At 41.8% G+C, this 19,637-nt stretch overlaps 1 protein-coding gene and 3 non-coding genes across 4 annotated transcripts in view; all 4 read right to left on the bottom strand.

Moving 5' to 3' along the window:
• Nucleotides 1-6,269: 6,269 nt before the first annotated feature.
• On the bottom strand, nucleotides 6,270-6,342 carry trnaf-gaa (transfer RNA phenylalanine (anticodon GAA)). The gene has a single exon. It is a non-coding gene; the product is annotated as a tRNA-Phe (tRNA).
• A 4,251-nt stretch (nucleotides 6,343-10,593) lies between these two features.
• Nucleotides 10,594-10,666, bottom strand: trnaf-gaa (transfer RNA phenylalanine (anticodon GAA)). Its single transcript has one exon. It is a non-coding gene; the product is annotated as a tRNA-Phe (tRNA).
• A 1,712-nt stretch (nucleotides 10,667-12,378) lies between these two features.
• On the bottom strand, nucleotides 12,379-12,451 carry trnac-gca (transfer RNA cysteine (anticodon GCA)). The gene has a single exon. It is a non-coding gene; the product is annotated as a tRNA-Cys (tRNA).
• A 2,088-nt stretch (nucleotides 12,452-14,539) lies between these two features.
• LOC127622207 (mitotic checkpoint serine/threonine-protein kinase BUB1-like) overlaps nucleotides 14,540-19,637 on the bottom strand; it is a 40,395-nt gene continuing 35,297 nt past the window's right edge. Inside the window, exons 24-25 of the mRNA XM_052096215.1 lie at nucleotides 17,753-17,859; nucleotides 14,540-17,290 (exon numbers count right to left, since the gene is read on the bottom strand). Of these exons, the coding sequence (XP_051952175.1) occupies nucleotides 17,095-17,290; nucleotides 17,753-17,859 (303 nt within the window). The 3' untranslated portion in view covers nucleotides 14,540-17,094. The remainder of the gene's footprint in view (nucleotides 17,291-17,752; nucleotides 17,860-19,637) is intronic.

Here is a 19,637-nt window from a genome sequence, read left to right as displayed (position 1 = left end):
CACTCTTTTTTACAGAAGTTCATGGGGAAGTACTCATGGGCCTGGCGAGCAGGGTATTGCACATGACCCCCCACGTACAGTATTTTTCTCTCATGCAAACTATGTGAATGTGGAAATAGACAATTCTTCAAAAGTCTTGGGCAAGTATGGAAACAACAATGAAAGTTACAGTGACATTGGAGCTCAATTCACTGGATTTACATCCAAGACTGAAAACCATTACAGCATGGAACTGATATTTGCTCAAAAGCGCAAACCTGGGAGTGGACAGGCAAAATGCTTTTTGGAAATTGGTAAGAGAAAGGCACACTTTAGGACTTTTGATGGGAATTTCAACAGACAACCTCACAAGTGGGCACAAAAAGCAAAGGAGCTTCCTCTTAGATATGAACTACAAGTTCTTCATTCCAAATGCATAGATCCCCTGTGACTAGAGAGCTTAATTGCTCTTTGGAAAGGAGTTGAAACAAAAGCAGTAAAGAGCGATAGCTGCTGAAACCCGGGATCAAACCAGGGACCTTCTGATCTGCGGTTTAATGCTCTCCCAACTCAGCTATTTCGGCATCTTCGCTTAAAGTCTCATGGATTTACACCATGTCACTCTTTTTTACATAAGTGCATGGGGAAGTACTCATGGACCTGGCGAGCAGGGTATTGCAGCATGACCCACCCACGTACAGTCAAGTCAAGTCAAGTCAAGTGGTTTTTATTGTCGTTTCAACCATATACAGTTAGTACGGTACACAGCAAAACGAGACAACGTTCCTCCAGGACCATGGTGCTACATGAAAACAACAAAGGACCAACATAGGACCACATGAGACTACACAACGAAATAAAATACCTATATAAACTACCTATATATACCTATATAAAGTGCACGTGCAAACATGTGCAAAAAGTACAGGACAGTACAACAAATTACTGACAATGAACAGGACAATAGACAGTGCAGCGCCGACCAGTACTCAGTAGTGCAAAAAGATGACAGTTTCTAAAATGTAAACATAACATACTATGAGATAGTGTTCTATGCACATAGCAGTTATTGAGGTAGCAGACAGTTATAAAGTGACAGTAATTAAAGTGCAACTCAGGACACGTGTGTGTCAAACCAGTCTCTGAGTATTGAGGAGTCTGATGGCTTGGGGAAGAAGCTGTTACACAGTCTGGCCGTGAGGGCCCGAATGCTTCGGTACCTCTTGCCAGACGGGAGGAGGGTAAAGAGTTTGTGTGAGGGGTGTGTGGGGTCGTCCACAATGCTGGTTGCTTTATGGATACAGTGTTTTTTGTAAATGTCTTTGATGGAGGGAAGAGAGACCCCAATGATCTTCTCAGCTGTCCTCACTATCCTCTGCAGGGCTTTGCGGTCTGAAACGGTGCAAGTCCCAAACCAGGCAGTGATGCAGCTGCTCAGGATGCTCTCAATAGTCCCTCTATAGAATGTAGTGAGGATGGGGTTGGGAGATGTGCTTTCCTCAGCCTTCGAAGAAAGTAGAGACGCTGCTGGGCTTTCTTGGTGATAGAGCTGGTGTTGAGGGACCAGGTGAGGTTCTCCGCCAAGTGAACACCAAGGAATTTGGTGCTTTTGACGATCTCCACAGAGGAGCCGTCGATGTTCAGTGGAGTGTGTTCACCTTGTGCTCTCCTAAAGTCAACAACCATCTCTTTTGTTTTGTCGACATTCAGGGACAGGTTGTTGGCTCTACACCAGTTCGTCAGCCGCTGCACCTCCTCTCTGTATGCTGACTCGTTGTTCTTGCTGATGAGACCCACCACGGTCGTGTCATCGGCGAACTTGATGATGTGATTCGAGCTGTGCATTGCTGCACAGTCGTGAGTCAGCAGAGTGAACAGCAGTGGACTGAGCACACAGCCCTGGGGGCCCCAGTGCTCAGTGTGGTGGTGGTGGAGATGCTGTTCCCGATCCGGACTGACTGAGGTCTCCCAGTCAGGAAGTCCAGGATCCAGCTGCAGAGGGAGGTGTCCAGGCCCAGCAGGTTCAGCTTTCCAATCAGGTGCTGGGGAATGATTGTGTTGAATGCTGAGCTGAAATCTATGAACAGCATTCGAACGTATGAGTCCTTATTGTCTAGGTGGGTGAGGGCCAGATGGAGGGTTGTGGTGATGGCATCGTCCGTTGAACGGTTTGAACGATACGCAAACTGCAGTGGGTCTAGTGAGGGGGCAGCTGGGTCTTAATCTGCCTCATGACGAGCCTCTCGAAGCACTTCATGATGATGGGTGTAAGTGCGACGGGACGGTAGTCGTTGAGGCAGGACACTGAAGACTTCTTTGGCATGGGGATGATGGTGGTGGGCTTGAAGCACGTTGGAACAACGGCGCTGCTCAGAGAGATGTTGAAGATGTTGGTAAGAACATCTGCTAGCTGGTCTGCACATCCTCTGAGCACTCTGCCAGGAATGTTGTCTGGTCCAGCAGCCTTCCTTGGGTTGACTCTACGTAGAGTTTTCCTCACATCTGCCGTGGTAAGACAGAGCACCTGGTCGTTGGGAGGAGGGGTGGACTTCCTCGCCATCACGTCGTTCTGCACTTCAAACCGAGCGTAGAAGTCGTTCAGCGCATCTGGAAGGGAGGCATCTTTGTCACAGGCAACTGATGTTGTCCTGTAGTTGGTGATGGCCTGGATGCCCTGCCACATGCGCCGCGTGTCACCGCTGTCCTGGAAGTGACTGTGGATTCTCTGGGCGTGTGCGCGCTTTGCCTCTCTGATTGCCCGTGACAGTTTGGCCCTAGCTGTTCTTAGGGCTGCCTTATCACCTGCTCTGAAGGCGGAGTCTCGGACCTCAGCAGCGTGCGCACCTCCGCAGTCATCCACGGCTTCTGGTTGGGCGTGTGGTGATGGTCTTGAGAAAGTGACATCATCAATGCACTTGCTGATGTAGCTGGTCACTGCTGCTGTGTATTCCTCCAAGTTGGTAGAATCGCCATATGTTGCAGCCTCCCTGAACATGTGCCAGTCAGTACACTCAAAACAGTCCTGAAGAGCAGAGATGGCTCCTGCTGGCCAGGTTTTCACCTGCTTCTGAAGCGGTTTTGTGCGTCTGACGAGCGGTCTGTATGCTGGAATTAACATAACAGAGATGTGGTCTGAGTAGCCGAGGTGGGGGCGGGGCTCCGCTCGGCACGCGCCTGGGATGTTTGTGTAAACAAGATCAAGCCGTTCAGCCCTCTCGTTGCAAAGTCCACATACTGATGGAATTTAGGGAGCACTGTCTTGAGATTTGCATGGTTGAAATCTCCGGCGACAATAAACAGTCCGTCGGGGTGAGCGTTCTGCAGTTTGCTCATAGCCCCATACAGTTCACAGAGCTTCCTTAGCGTTAGCTTGGGGAATGTAAACTCGGTTATGCAAACAGTGGTGAATTCCCGTGGTAGATAAAAAGGTCTGCATCTAACAGTCACAAGCTCCAACAGCGATGAACAGTAACTAGAGACTAGCATAGAGTTCTTGCACCATTCCGTGTTGATATAAACACACAAGCCACCACCGCGAGTCTTACCGCAGAGAGCTGTATTTCTGTCGGCACGAAATGAGGCGAGCCCGTCTAGCTGAATGGCGGCATCCGGAACTCTGTCGCTGAGCCACGTCTCCGTGAAAACAAAGACGCAGCAGTCTCTAAACTCACGCTGCGTAGCCTGCTGGAGTCGGATATAGTCCAGTTTATTGTCCAGGAGCAAACATTTGAGAGCAGGATAGACGGGAGAGCCGGCCGGCTAGGGTTTGTTTTAGCCTAGCATAGACCCCGCCCTCTTTCCGCGCTTCGCTTTCGCGACACCGCTACGACGTCCTCTTCCCCGGCCACCGGCATCAGGCGACGCCGAGGGCTGGAGGCCTGGTCTCCGCAGCAAGCCGAGTACGCGTAGCGCCTCCTGCAGGTCATCATGCAGCTTGGTTTTTGCATGAGTCTTATATTTCAGTAGTGTCTGGCGATGGTAGACACGAACACCGGTTGCTCCGATGTCCATGTGTTGCAAAAGTCGGGCTTTTTTAACAAAAATAGCACCATTGTGGATCCGGAGTGGCCGCTGCGTGCTACCGCGCCGCCATCTTGGACCTAAGGTATTTAGGTCCAGTATTTTTCTCTCATGCAACCTATGTGAAGGGGGAAATCGACAATTCTTCAAAAGTCTTGGGCAAGTATGGAAACAACAATGAAGGTTAAACTGACATTGGAGCTCAATTCACTGGATTTTCATTCCAGACTGATAACCATTACAGCATGGAACTGATATTTGCTCAAAAGCGCAAACCTGGGAGTGGACAGGCAAAATGCTTTTTGGAAAATGGCAAGAGAAAGGCACACTTTAGGACTTTTGAAGGGAATTCAACAGACAACCTCTGTAGTTGGCACAAAAAGCAAAGGAGCTTCCTCTAAGATGTGAACTACAAGTTCTTCATTCCAAGACCAAAGTGCTAACATTGGATCCGCATGGATCCCCTTTGACTAGAGAGTTTAATTGCTCTTTGGAAAGGAGTTGAAACAAAAGCAGTCAAGAGCGATAGCGGCCGAAACCCGGGATCGAACCAGGGGCCTTCAGATCTTCAGATAGCACTCTTTTTTGCATAAGTGCATGGGGAAGTAATCATGGGCTTGGCGAGCAGGGTATTGCAGCATGACCCACCCACGTACAGTATTTTTCTCTCATGCAACCTATGTGAATGGGGAAATCGACAATTCTTCAAAAGTCTTGGGCAAGTATGGAAACAACAATGAAGGTTACACTGACATTGGAGCTCAATTCACTGGATTTTCATTCCAGACTGATAACCATTACAGCATGGAACTGATATTTGCTCAAAAGTGCAAACCTGGGAGTGGACAGGCAAAATGCTTTTGGAAAATGGCAAGAGAAAAGCAGTCAAGAGCAATAACTGCCGAAACCCGGAGCTCTAGATCTTCAGTCTAACGCTCTCCCAACTGAGCTATTTCAGCATTTCACTTAAAATCTCATGGATTTACACCATGTCACTCTTTTTGCATGAGTGCATGGGGACGTACTCATGGACCTGGCCAGCTGAGTATTGCAGCATGACCCATCCACGTACAGTATTTTTCTCTCATGCAACCTATGTGAATGGGGAAATAGACAATTCTTCAAAAGTCTTGGGCAAGTATGGAAACAACGATGAAGGTTACACTGACATTGGAGCTCAATTCACTGGATTTTCAGTCCAGACTGATAACCATTACAACATGGAACTGATATTTGCTCGAAAGCGCAAACCTGGGAGTGGACAGGCAAAATGCTTTTTGAAATTGGCAAGAGAAAGGCACACTTTAGGACTTTTGATGGGAATTTCAACAGACAACCTCACAAGTGGGCACAAAAAGAAAAGGAGCTTCTTCTAAGATGTGAACTACAAGTTCTTCATTCTAAGACCAAAGTGCTAACATTGCTCCATGGATCCCCTGTGACTAGAGAGTTTAATTGCTCTTTGGAAAGGAGTTGAAACAAAAGCAATCAAGAGCTGATAGCTGCCGAAAACGGGATCAAACCAGGGGCCTTCAGATCTTCAGGTGTCACTCTTTTTACATAAGTGCATGGGGAAGTACTCATGGGCCTGGCGAGCAGGGTATTGCACATGACCCCCATGTACAGTATTTTTCTCTCATGCAAACTATGTGAATGTGGAAATAGACAATTCTTCAAAAGTCTTGGGCAAGTATGGAAACAACAATGAAGGTTACACTGACATTGGAGCTCAATTCTCTGGATTTTCATTCCATTACAGCATGGAACTGATAGTTGCTCAAAAGCGCAAACCTGGGAGTGGACAGGCAAAATGCTTTTTGAAATTTCCAAGAGAAAAGTAGTCAAGAGCAATAGCTGCCAAAACGCAGGATTGAACCAGGGACCTTTAGATCTTCAGTCTAACGCGCTCCCAACTGAGTTATTTCGGCATTTAACTTCAGAACTCTTGGATTTACACCATGTCACTCTTTTTACATAAGTGCATGGGAAGTACTCATGGGCCTGGCGAGCAGGGTATTGCAGCATGACCCACCCACGTACAGTATTTTTCTCTCATGCAACCTATGTGAAGGGGAAATCGACAATTCTTCAAAAGTCTTGAGCAAGTATGGAAACAACAATGAAGGTTACAGTGACATTGGAGCTCAATTCACTGGATTTTCATTCCATTACAGCATGGAACTGATATTTGCTCAAAAGCGCAAACCTGGGAGTGGACAGGCAAAATGCTTTTTGAAATTGGCAAGAGAAAAGTAGTCAAGAGCAATAGCTGCCAAAACCCAGGATCTAACCAGGGACCTTTAGATCTTCAGTCTAACACTCTCCCAACTGAGCTATTTCAGCATTTCACTACAGAGGTCATGGATTTACACCATGTCACTCTTTTTTACAGAAGTGCATGGGGAAGTACTCATGGGCCTGGCGAGCAGGGTATTGCACATGACCCCCCCATGTACAGTATTTTTCTCTCATGCAAACTATGTGAATGTGGAAATAGACAATTCTTCAAAAGTCTTGGGCAAGTATGGAAACAACAATGAAGGTTACACTGACATTGGAGCTCAATTCTCTGGATTTTCATTCCATTACAGCATGGAACTGATAGTTGCTCAAAAGCGCAAACCTGGGAGTGGACAGGCAAAATGCTTTTTGGAAATTTCCAAGAGAAAAGTAGTCAAGAGCAATAGCTGCCAAAACGCAGGATTGAACCAGGGACCTTTAGATCTTCAGTCTAACGCTCTCCCAACTGAGTTATTTCGGCATTTAACTTCAGAACTCTTGGATTTACACCATGTCACTCTTTTTTACATAAGTGCATGGGAAGTACTCATGGGCCTGGCGAGGAGGGTATTGCAGCATGACCCACCCACGTACAGTATTTTTCTCTCATGCAACCTATGTGAAGGGGGAAATAGACAATTCTTCAAAAGTCTTGGGCAAGTATGGAAACAACAATGAAGGTTACAGCTGACATTGGAGCTCAATTCACTGGATTTTCATTCCAGACTGATAACCATTACAGCATGGAACTGATATTTGCTCAAAAGCGCAAACCTGGGAGTGGACAGGCAAAATGCTTTTTGAAATTGGCAAGAGAAAAGTAGTCAAGAGCAATAGCTGCCAAGAACCTGGATCTGAACCAGGGACCTTTAGATCTTCAATCTAACACTCTCCCAACTGAGCTATTTCAGCATTTCACTACAGAACTCATGGATTTACACCATGTCACTCTTTTTTACATAAGTGCATGGGGAAGTACTCGTGGGCCTGGCAGCAGGGTATTGCAGCATGACCCACCCACGTACAGTATTTTTCTCTCATGCAACCTATGTGAATGTGGAAATAGACAATTCTTCAAAAGTCTTGGGCAAGTATGGAAACAACAATGAAGGTTACAGTGACATTGGAGCTCAATTCACTGGATTTACATCAAGACTGAAAACCATTACAGCATGGAACTGATATTTGCTCAAAAGCACAAACCTGGGAGTGGACAGGCAAAATGCTTTTTGGAAATTGGCAAGAGAAAGGCACACTTTAGGACTTTTGATGGGAATTTCAACAGACAACCTAACAAGTGGGCACAAAAAGCAAAGGAGCTTCCTCTAAGATGTGAACTACAAGTTCTTCATTCCAAATGCATGGATCCCCTGTGACTAGAGAGTTTAATTGCTCTTTGGAAAGGAGTTGAAACAAAAGCAGTCAAGAGCAATAGCTGCCAAAACCCGGATTGAACCAGGGACCTTCAGATCTTAACAGATCTCCCAATCTGAGCTTTTTCGGCATCTTCACTTACAAATCTCATGGATTTACACTATGTCACTCTTTTTTTACATAAGTGCATGGGGAAGTACTCATGGACCTGGCAAGCAGGGTATTGCAGCATGACCCACCCACGTACAGTATTTTTCTCTCATGCAACCTATGTGAAGGGGGAAATCGACAATTCTTCAAAAGTCTTGGGCAAGTATGGAAACAACAATGAAAGTTACAGTGACATTGGAGCTCAATTCACTGGATTTACATCCAAGACTGAAAACCATTACAGCATGGAACTGATATTTGCTCAAAAGCGCAAACCTGGGAGTGGACAGGCAAAATGCTTTTTGGAAATTGGTAAGAGAAAGGCACACTTTAGGACTTTTGATGGGAATTTCAACAGACAACCTAACAAGTGGGCACAAAAAGCAAAGGAGCTTCCTCTAAGATGTGAACTACAAGTTCTTCATTCCAAATGCATGGATCCCCTGTGACTAGAGAGTTTAATTGCTCTTTGGAAAGGAGTTGAAACAAAAGCAGTCAAGAGCTGATAGCTGCTGAAAGCCAGGATTGAACCAGGGACCTTCAGATCTGTAGTCTAATGATCTCCAATCTGAGCTATTTCAGCATCTTCACTTAAAATCTCATGGATTTACACTATGTCACTCTTTTTTACATAAGTGCATGTGGAAGTACTCATGGACCTGGCAGGCAGGGTATTGCAGCATGACCCACCCACGTACAGTATTTTTCTCTCATGCAACCTATGTGAAGGGGGAAATAGACAATTCTTCAAAAGTCTTGGGCAAGTATGGAAACAACAATGAAGCGTTAAACCTGACAATGGACAGCTCAATTCACTGGATTTTCATTCCAGACTGATAACCATTACAGCATGGAACTGATATTTGCTCAAAGCGAAACCTGGGAGTGGACAGGCAAAATGCTTTTTGGAAATTGGCAAGAGAAAAGTAGTCAAGAGCAATAGCTGCCAAAACCCGGGAACGAACCAGGGACCTTCAGTGTAAAGATCTCCAATCTGAGCTTTTTTGGCATCTTCACTTAAAATCTCATGGATTTACACTATGTCACTCTTTTTTTACATAAGTGCATGGGGAAGTACTCATGGGCCTGGCGAGCAGGGTATTGCAGCATGACCCACCCACGTACAGTATTTTTCTCTCATGCAACCTATGTGAAGGGGGAAATCGACAATTCTTCAAAAGTCTTGGGCAAGTATGGAAACAACAATGAAGGTTACACTGACATTGGAGCTCAATTCACTGGATTTTCATTCCAGACTGATAACCATTACAGCATGGAACTGATATTTGCTCAAAAGCGCAAACCTAGGTGTGGACAGGCAAAATGCTTTTTGGAAATTGGCAAGAGAAAAGTAGTCAAGAGCAATAGTTGCCGTAACCCGGGATCGAACCAGGCACCTTTAGATCTTCAGTCTGACCCTCTCCCAACTGAGATACTTCGGCAGTCCATCTCAAAGCTCATGGATTTACACCATGTCACTCTTTTTTACAGAAGTGCATGGGGAAGTACTCATGGGCCTGGCGAGCAGGGTATTGCAGCATGACCCACCCACGTACAGTATTTTTCTCTCATGCAATCTATGTGAAGGGGGAAATCGACAATTCTTCAAAAGTCTTGGGCAAGTATGGAAACAACAATGAAGGTTACACTGACACTGGAGCTCAATTCTCTGGATTTTCATTCCATTACAGCATGGAACTGATAGTTGCTCAAAAGCGCAAACCTGTGAGTGGACAGGCAAAATGCTTTTTGGAAATTGGTAAGAGAAAGGCACACTTTAGGACTTTTGATGGGAATTTCAACAGACAACCTCACAAGTGGGCACAAAAAGCAAAGGAGCTTCCTCTAAGATGTGAACTACAAGTTCTTCATTCCAAATGCATGGATCCCCTGTGACTAGAGAGTTTAATTGCTCTTTGGAATGGAGTTGAAACAAAAGCAGTCAAGAGTGATAGCTTCTGAAACTCTGGATTGAACCAGGGACCTTCTGATCTGCAGTCTAATGCTCTCCCAACTCAGCTATTTCGGCATTTAACCTTGAAACTCATGGATTTACACCATGTCACTCTTTTTTACAGAAGTGCATGGGGAAGTACTCATGGGCCTGGCGAGCAGGGTATTGCACATGACCCCCCCATGTACAGTATTTTTCTCTCATGCAAACTATGTGAATGTGGAAATAGACAATTCTTCAAAAGTCTTGGGCAAGTATGGAAACAACAATGAAGGTTACACTGACATTGGAGCTCAATTCTCTGGATTTTCATTCCATTACAGCATGGAACTGATAGTTGCTCAAAAGCGCAAACCTGGGAGTGGACAGGCAAAATGCTTTTTGAAATTTCCAAGAGAAAAGTAGTCAAGATCAATAGCTGCCAAAACGCAGGATTGAACCAGGGACCTTTAGATCTTCAGTCTAACGCTCTCCCAACTGAGTTATTTCGGCATTTAACTTCAGAACTCTTGGATTTACACCATGTCACTCTTTTTTACATAAGTGCATGGGAAGTACTCATGGACCTGGCGAGCAGGGTATTGCAGCATGACCCACCCACGTACAGTATTTTTCTCTCATGCAACCTATGTGAAGGGGGAAATCGACAATTCTTCAAAAGTCTTGAGCAAGTATGGAAACAACAATGAAGGTTACAGTGACATTGGAGCTCAATTCACTGGATTTTCATTCCATTACAGCATGGAACTGATATTTGCTCAAAAGCGCAAACCTGGGAGTGGACAGGCAAAATGCTTTTGGAAATTGGCAAGAGAAAAGTAGTCAAGAGCAATAGCTGCCAAAACCCAGGATCTAACCAGGGACCTTTAGATCTTCAGTCTAACACTCTCCCAACTGAGCTATTTCAGCATTTCACTACAGAGGTCATGGATTTACACCATGTCACTCTTTTTTACATAAGTGCATGGGGAAGTACTCATGGGCCTGGCGAGCAGGGTATTGCAGCATGAGCCCCCCACGTACAGTATTTTTCTCTCATGCAAATTATGTGAATGTGGAAATAGACAATTCTTCAAAAGTCTTGGGCAAGTATGGAAACAACAATGAAAGTTACAGTGACATTGGAGCTCAATTCACTGGATTTACATCCAAGACTGAAAACCATTACAGCATGGAACTGATATTTGCTCAAAAGCGCAAACCTGGGAGTGGACAGGCAAAATGCTTTTTGGAAATTGGCAAGAGAAAGGCACACTTTAGGACTTTTGATGGGAATTTCAACAGACAACCTAACAAGTGGGCACAAAAAGCAAAGGAGCTTCCTCTAAGATGTGAACTACAAGTTCTTCATTCCAAATGCATGGATCCCCTGTGACTAGAGAGTTTAATTGCTCTTTGGAAAGGAGTTGAAACAAAAGCAGTCAAGAGCGATAGCTGCCGAAACCCGGGATTGAACCAGGGACCTTCAGTTTAAAGATCTCCAATCTGAGCTTTTTTGGCATCTTCACTTAAAATCTCATGGATTTACACTATGTCACTCTTTTTTTACATAAGTGCATGGGGAAGTACTCATGGACCTGGCAAGCAGGGTATTGCAGCATGACCCACCCACGTACAGTATTTTTCTCTCATGCAACCTATGTGAAGGGGGAAATCGACAATTCTTCAAAAGTCTTGGGCAAGTATGGAAACAACAATGAAAGTTACAGTGACATTGGAGCTCAATTCACTGGATTTACATCTAAGACTGAAAACCATTACAGCATGGAACTGATATTTGCTCAAAAGCGCAAACCTGGGAGTGGACAGGCAAAATGCTTTTTGGAAATTGGCAAGAGAAAGGCACACTTTAGGACTTTTGATGGGAATTTCAACAGACAACCTAACAAGTGGGCACAAAAAGCAAAGGAGCTTCCTCTAAGATGTGAACTACAAGTTCTTCATTCCAAATGCATGGATCCCCTGTGACTAGAGAGTTTAATTGCTCTTTGGAAAGGAGTTGAAACAAAAGCAGTCAAGAGCGATAGCTGCCAAAACCCGGGATTGAACCAGGGACCTTCAGTTTAAAGATCTCCAATCTGAGCTTTTTTGGCATCTTCACTTAAAATCTCATGGATTTACACTATGTCACTCTTTTTTTACATAAGTGCATGTGGAAGTACTCATGGACCTGGCAAGCAGGGTATTGCAGCATGACCCACCCACGTACAGTATTTTTCTCTCATGCAACCTATGTGAAGGGGGAAATCGACAATTCTTCAAAAGTCTTGGGCAAGTATGGAAACAACAATGAAGGTTACACTGACATTGGAGCTCAATTCACTGGATTTACATCCAAGACTGAAAACCATTACAGCATGGAACTGATATTTGCTCAAAAGCGCAAACCTGGGAGTGGACAGGCAAAATGCTTTTTGGAAATTGGTAAGAGAAAGGCACACTTTAGGACTTTTGATGGGAATTTCAACAGACAACCTCACAAGCGGGCACAAAAAGCAAAGGAGCTTCCTCTAAGATGTGAACTACAAGTTCTTCATTCCAAATGCATGGATCCCCTGTGACTAGAGAGTTTAATTGCTCTTTGGAAAGGAGGTGAAACAAAAGCAGTCAGAAGCGATAGCTGCTGAAAGTCAGGATCAAACCAGGGACCTTCAGATCTGCAGTCTAATGCTCTCCCAACTGAGCTATTTCAGCATTTCACTTAAAATCTCATGGATTTACACCATGTCACTCTTTTTTCATAAGTGCATGTGGAAGTACTCATGGGCCTGGCGAGCAGGGTATTGCAGCATGACCCACCCACGTACAGTATTTTTCTCTCATGCAACCTATGTGAATGTGGAAATAGACAATTCTTCAAAAGTCTTGGGCAAGTATGGAAACAACAATGAAGGTTAAACTGACATTGGAGCTCAATTCACTGGATTTTCATTCCAGACTGATAACCATTACAGCATGGAACTGATATTTGCTCAAAAGCGCAAAACTGGGAGTGGACAGGCAAAATGCTTTTTGGAAATTGGCAAGAGAAAGGCACACTTTAGGACTTTTGATGGGAATTTCAACAGATTCTTCAAAAGTCTTGGGCAAGTATGGAGGTCAACAACAATAAAGGTTCCACTGAGATTGGAGCTCAATTCACTGGATTTACATTCCAGATCGATAATCATTACAGCATGGAACTGATATTTGCTATAAAAGCGCAAACCTGGGGGGTTGTAAATAAAAGTGTGTTTGGACTATACTCATAGTGGGGCTGTCAAAAGGGCTGAGGAATTGTTATTTCTGTTACCCCTCCACATTATAAATCATCAAGTGTGACATACCTCCTACTGAAGAGAGCAAGATCTCAGTAAAAGTGTTGGGAAGCGTGACACTTTTGGCTAAATTAAGTTGTTTGTAGTCGGCTAGTGTGATGCCTGCTTTACAAAATAAGCTGCTATGTGGATGAGACTTTATGCCAGTTGTCAAAATCTGGCAAGATGTTGCTCTGCTAAAAACTGCATGATGGCTTTAAACAAGAAACAGAATCCCTGTCATCCCATTCAGCATGCAACAAATATATATATATAGTACTAATGTATTATATGGGTCATTCTCAAAATATAATGAGAAACATATACCTTGACTATTCAGCCATAAAAAAAACATTTCAAATACTCAAGAAACTCCATATAAATGGCATACTTTTTCTATAACCTTACATATATATTTTTTTAATTTTGTTTAGAAAATAGCAGTAAAAAAACCCACTCAATGAATTTCCTATTGGGATTTAACATTTTGTGCAACATTTTAAGTATCTTCACAGATTCCATGTTCACAGTGCGCAAAATCCTCACATTTGTCATTTTTACATGTTGGTGAAAATTTGTAATCCACACATTGGAACACAAGAAATCAACAGTTTTTTCTATAGGACTGAAAAACCATGTCTCTCTGTGTATATGTCTCATCATCATCATCTCTATCTGTGCAAAGTAGACTTGCTAACATGCATGTGCTCTTGTAAAGGGACAGAGTGCTAGTTTTATTCCCACTGTAACAAACACATTTTCTCTCAAGAATGATCTCTTTATCACTCACTAAGACGTAATAAACTTTGTTAAACCTCAGTTATACACGTGTCTGAAAATCACCAACTGCGCAATCTCCAAAATGTAAGTATACTTTTAATTAGGTAATGTTTCAAAACTTAAACATTAATTCGACATAATGCCATTTCATATGAGAAGCAAGATCACTATGGCTATTAGGCTGTTATTATCAGAGCTGTTCAGCTGCAGGTGAAGATGAGTATTTGAAACAGTCTACTTAATATCATCCTTATAAAACACCTGTTACGTGTCTCATGTTTTTGTTCTTTGTATATCAGTCAGTGTTGGTCTTGTTTGGGTTGTCTGATTTCATGTTATATACACATTGTTAATTCACAGATTAGGCCTAATATCTACCTAAACATTACACGTCACAACCGATTTAGTAGCAAGTCTGTTCTCTCAGCCAATAATCCAATCTTTAACTCAGTGAATAATCTTTGATCCTGTGTGTGAAAACACTACATATGGGCAAAAGTTGCATGACAGCATGACTAAACGGGTGACCCAAAACCCATCAACTCCTCCACAGAACTCTTGGCTTAAAAGCATGTGTGTAAATGGCAGGACGGCTGAGGTTAAAAACATTGTACTAAAAACAAAAGATATGTAAAAAAATATTTATCTTCTGACATATTTTAACATATTTCGGCTTTCATAAGCCATGATGGTAAAAACAGCTATTTGTCATTTTTGTGTCAGAGCCAGTAAAATCTGTAGAAAAAATCTTTAGCGTTGAGCCCTGTTTTATGGAGAAAATATTATTCACTATTGTTGTATATATACCAATATATTGGACTGCATTTGAATCCTCCACAAAGTGCATGCACATGTAAAGAATCAATGCCCATGTGCACTGAAAAGTGACAGCACATTATATTTTCACACGAGAACTTTCAACTGCAGTGCGATTCATAACAGACACATCATAATGACTAGTGAGACAAACTCAAAGGACGTGTGTCTTCATTTGCAAACATACCGTTACCAAACGCAAAGATGAAATGTATGTATCTCTGCAGCAAACATGCAGGTTTTTTATAGTTCCGTTCAGGCCTAGACAGAAGTGAAACTACAAAATGAACTAAAGAGAAAAGGCTTGTTATTCTCAAAACTTTATTAGGCGTTGATGACATTAAACCTTATGTGTTCCGTTCATTTTGACCTGGACAACTTTTTTTTCTTGCAGTATTGTATCTAATTGGAATAAAATTCCTTTGCTCACATCTAAAACACACAAAATTTGGACTACTTTCTTTACATTTTGTATTTTTATTTCACTTGTTGTCAAAAATGATAAGCCATTGGAAATGAATGGATTAGACTTCAATATAGAAATATTAAGTGTTCAGAAACATCCCAATCCTTTAGATGGAGTGGTGGTGGTCTAAAGCACATAACTGGTAATCAGGAGGTTGCTGGTTCATTCCACATTTATTCATTTGGCAGACGCTTTTATCCAAAGCGACTTACAAAAGAGGAAGAACATCAGCGAATCATCTTAGGGAGACAGTGGTACAAAAAGTGCCATACTACAAAGTTTCACTATCACCATAATAGTATACAAAACAGATTTAAGTGCAACAAGAAATGTAAATAATTTTTTTTTTTTAAGTGACCGGTTAAGTGCTTTTGGAAAAGATGTGTTTTTAGCCGTTTTTTGAAGATAGAGAGTGACTTAGCTTCCCGGATTGAGTTGGGAAGGTCATTCCCCACAGACACCACCATTGGGTCCTTGAGTAAGCCACTTAACTCCAGGTTGCTCTGTGGGGATTGTCCCTGTTATAAGTGCACTAAATTGCTTTGGAAAAAAAATGTCTGCCAAATGCATAAATGTAGATGAGCACATACTGTATGTGGAAGTCCTCTGACATGTGCACACACACACACACACACACACACACACACACAAATGTTCATTGTCTTTCCAGGTACACTCTTTGAAGAATATTTCAAGATCTATTTATCATGTTATGTTTTAGAAATAAATAAGGAAAAACATGACAAAAAGACATTCCAGTTCATTATATTTATGTGTGTCTGTGAGAATTTCATACACTAAAATTCACTGCAGTTTGACTTCAGTATGAAACACATTTGGTCATTGCATTCTGCAAATTCAGACTTTTCCAGTGATATATATAATACATGACAATCACATATTTTTTATGGTTTTTTTCAACTCTGCAATTTTATCACAATAATTATATTCAGATGAGAACAAAACAGTTTTTGTTTGTCAGCCAATTAAAGTGTTATTTAATAATTGGTAGGATCAGCTATATGCATTGTAAAGTCCAGATTCTAAACTTTAAAATGACAACTAACTTGTTCAGATCAAGCAAGTGGTTATTCATTTATGTGATTATTATTTATTGTTTTGTTTTATGTAGGACGTGGCCCCCACTAGCCCGGTATGAACACAGTTCAACACATTCTTCTATCAATAAAAATATATATTTAAAAAAAAATTCAAATAAGAAGTACAAAGTTGATAAAAAGGTCTAATGCAATATCTTGAGATAATATATGCAGAATAAGAGATTTATAAACAAAATGCGCCAAACACAATACAAAAGATAAATACTTTTGGAAAGTTGCCATGTAATGGGTTAGGGTTAAAGTCTGTCATTCTAGACTCAACATAAACTGGTTTAAAAAAGCTTTTCGCTAATTATTTTATGATGATTATTCATACAGCTTTTATGGCCTCATTAATTGACAGGCTACAAGGAAAATTTGTAATACTAAAAACATTTCACCAGAGGAGCATTTCAATTGAATGTGTGAAAGGTGATAAAAATTATATATATATATAAAAAAGAAATGTTTAAGGGGACCAAAGACATCCACTTTTACGCATTTGTATCTAAAATCAAAGTCAATGGACATGTTATGCATCAATCCCCCTTTACCAGACTAGTGTTTCCTACAGGAACTGTTCACAGTAAGTGTGCTTGTGATCCAACATGGTTTATAAAAAAAATCTACAAAAGATATAATTTTTTTTTTTTTTACAATTTAACAAAATAAAGAAATCCCCGTAAAATACAAATAGCGAAGAATTGACCCAGTAACTCTATGCTGACAAACACAGGCACCGTTCCACCTGCTAACAGCTCCCCTGTTTGTGAGAATATTGTTAAATTAACCTGTGTCCTTTTGAAGCATTTTGTCTTTTTTCTGCAAACTAAAACTTTCAAGCAGGAATTCAACGAGCCATTTCAGTCAGATGTGCGTTTATCTGCGCGAGGAGCGAGACTCCAGGATCTGGACCACCAGTCTGTTCTTAAGACTGCGGAGTTTGGTGCTGTAGTTCTCCTGCAGGACTGTGTTCAGACGCAGACGAAGACTGCGCAGACATGGTAAAGCATTGCAGTCCGGTACATTTAGAAGCACGTGGAAGAAGTCCTGCCAGAGATCGGCATGAACATTCCTGAGAGAGAGATGGATCAAAACATCTTTAGAACAGCAGGGGCAGTCTGTAATACTTGAACTTTTATATCAGCATGCGTATCGTGCATCTTATGTGCCTGTTCAAAGTTGTAACGGAAACTCAAGATAAAGTGACGCAGCATTAGCAAGCCATTGCACTTCGTTAATGTGCCATATTTCTACAATGCAAAAAGTGTAGGGCAAGACTTGATTTTAGCCATTGAGAATTGATTGTACTCTAAAAAGTGTTTTTACATGGCAGGTGGTTGAGGGGGAGGAGTTTCAGAGGTGAAGAAACTTTTGATCAAAGATTACAAAGACCACATGTGTTCCTGGAATCATGTACATCCCGGATGAATTGTTCACAATAACACAATAAGGAATGTGTATTTAGAAAGTACATGCCATTTATTTTTATTCACTTTAAAGTCAATATGGAAAGGTCAAATAATAATTCACTTACCTTTTGAAAACTCCATTTGTTTTCCAAACTCCTCCTTCATTTTTAACTTGCATGTACGTACCAAATATCATACAATAGACCGTTCCCGCAATGCCAAAGTAATCGGTCTGTTCGAAACAAAATAAAGAAAAATGACATTACAAAATTACATTTTAAACTGTTCAACCTCATTATGTGTATTGAGAATAAACGTGTACACACGGAGAAATGAGTTGTGGTAATCGTCTAATTTGTTTCAAGCATGTCACTTTTAATCAGTTAATTGGCAGCTCCGGTTTAAAGGCTTAACAATGTGAAATTATCGGTCTCAGTCACACTGCGCTATAAATGATCTGTTTTTCAAACTGACCTAAACATTCCATTTGGTGCATCCCTAAAAAGAATCCATTGTTAATATTCAGTGTTCGTTGTCTGGTGTGAAAGGGCTTTAACAGTATGTATCATCCAAGCAACAAACCTACACAAAAAGTGAACAAAATGGGCAAATAATTTCCACAATACACTGCATCCATCTCCAAATATTTGTTAAGGCTTAAAGGACGATGCATAATTTATTAGATTTTATGCCATTTGTGATTAAATACTGTTATGAACACAACTATACAAAGTGGCACAACATGTATGTACCATTGTACAAACTAGTATACAGTGAGTAAGCATGCTTGTGACGTGTGGTTGGGGATGATAGAATTGCTGCAGAGTTTGTTTTTTTTTTGTAGGTCAATGTTGGTGTTTATTAAAGCTGAAATGTGTAACTTCTTCTCTATTTTGTTGTTCAACTAACATTTTTTTATTGATTCATAGATATATAACAAAGAGAAACACAACATACTGTACATTGAATCAACATTTAACCCACACTATTACCCCTCTCCAATCACCAAACCCAAACCCGAGAGTCCCCCAATAATGCTAAATAACTGCCCCAATTCATATCAAACAAATCCCAAAACCACTGCCTTCTATATGACACCTCCTCGAAAGCTGCCACCCACTCCATCTCCGCACACCACTCTGGATATGAGGGCACTCCTGCTGACTTCCATTCCCTTAAAATAATTTGCTTGCCAATCAGAACACTGGTCAGAACCCAAACACAGTTTATCACCCATATTGATGACCGCCCCCTCGCCGAAATCACAGAGTCTGGGGGCAAAATTAAAATTGAGTCCCCAATACGTCAAACATGGATTGTGTCTCCATCTTCTGACTGGCAACGCCAACAGATGGGTGTGTCTTTAAAACTAAGCCTATACAGCCATGGCCAAAACTATTGGCAGTGACATAAATTTTGTGTTTTGCAAATTTTGCTGCTTCAGTATTTGTAGATAATTTTTTCACATGTTTCTATGGTATACTGGAAAACAATTATAAGTGTTTCATAAGTTTGAAAGGTTTTTATTGGCAAAAACACTCAATTTATGCAAAGACAATATTTACAGTGTTGATCCTTGTTTTTCATAACCTCTGCAATTCACTCTGGCATGCTGGATATCAGCTTCTGGGCCAAATCCTGACTGATGGCGATCCATTCTTGCCTTATAAGTACTCGGATTTGATCACAATATCTGGGCTTCTGTTTGTCCACTCGCCTTTTGTGGATTGACCACAGGTTCTCTATGGGATTAAGATCCGGGGATTTGCCTGGCCACGGATCCAAAATTTCAATGTAATGATCTCCGACCCACTTCATTATCACTCTTGCCTTGTGACATGGTGCTCCATCATGCTGGAAAATGCACGGGTCATCACCGAATTGCTCCTGGATCGTTGGGAGAAGTTGCTCTTGCAGGACGTTTGATACCATCCTTTATTCATGGCAGTGTTTTTGGGCAGAATTGTGAGAGAGCCCACTCCCTTGGATGAAAAGCAACCCCACACATGG

The sequence above is a fragment of the Xyrauchen texanus genome, chromosome 28 (genome assembly GCF_025860055.1).
Source record: "Xyrauchen texanus isolate HMW12.3.18 chromosome 28, RBS_HiC_50CHRs, whole genome shotgun sequence".
In the NCBI taxonomy this organism is placed as follows: Eukaryota; Metazoa; Chordata; class Actinopteri; order Cypriniformes; family Catostomidae; genus Xyrauchen; species Xyrauchen texanus.
This window is presented reverse-complemented; position numbering and strand designations above follow the sequence as displayed.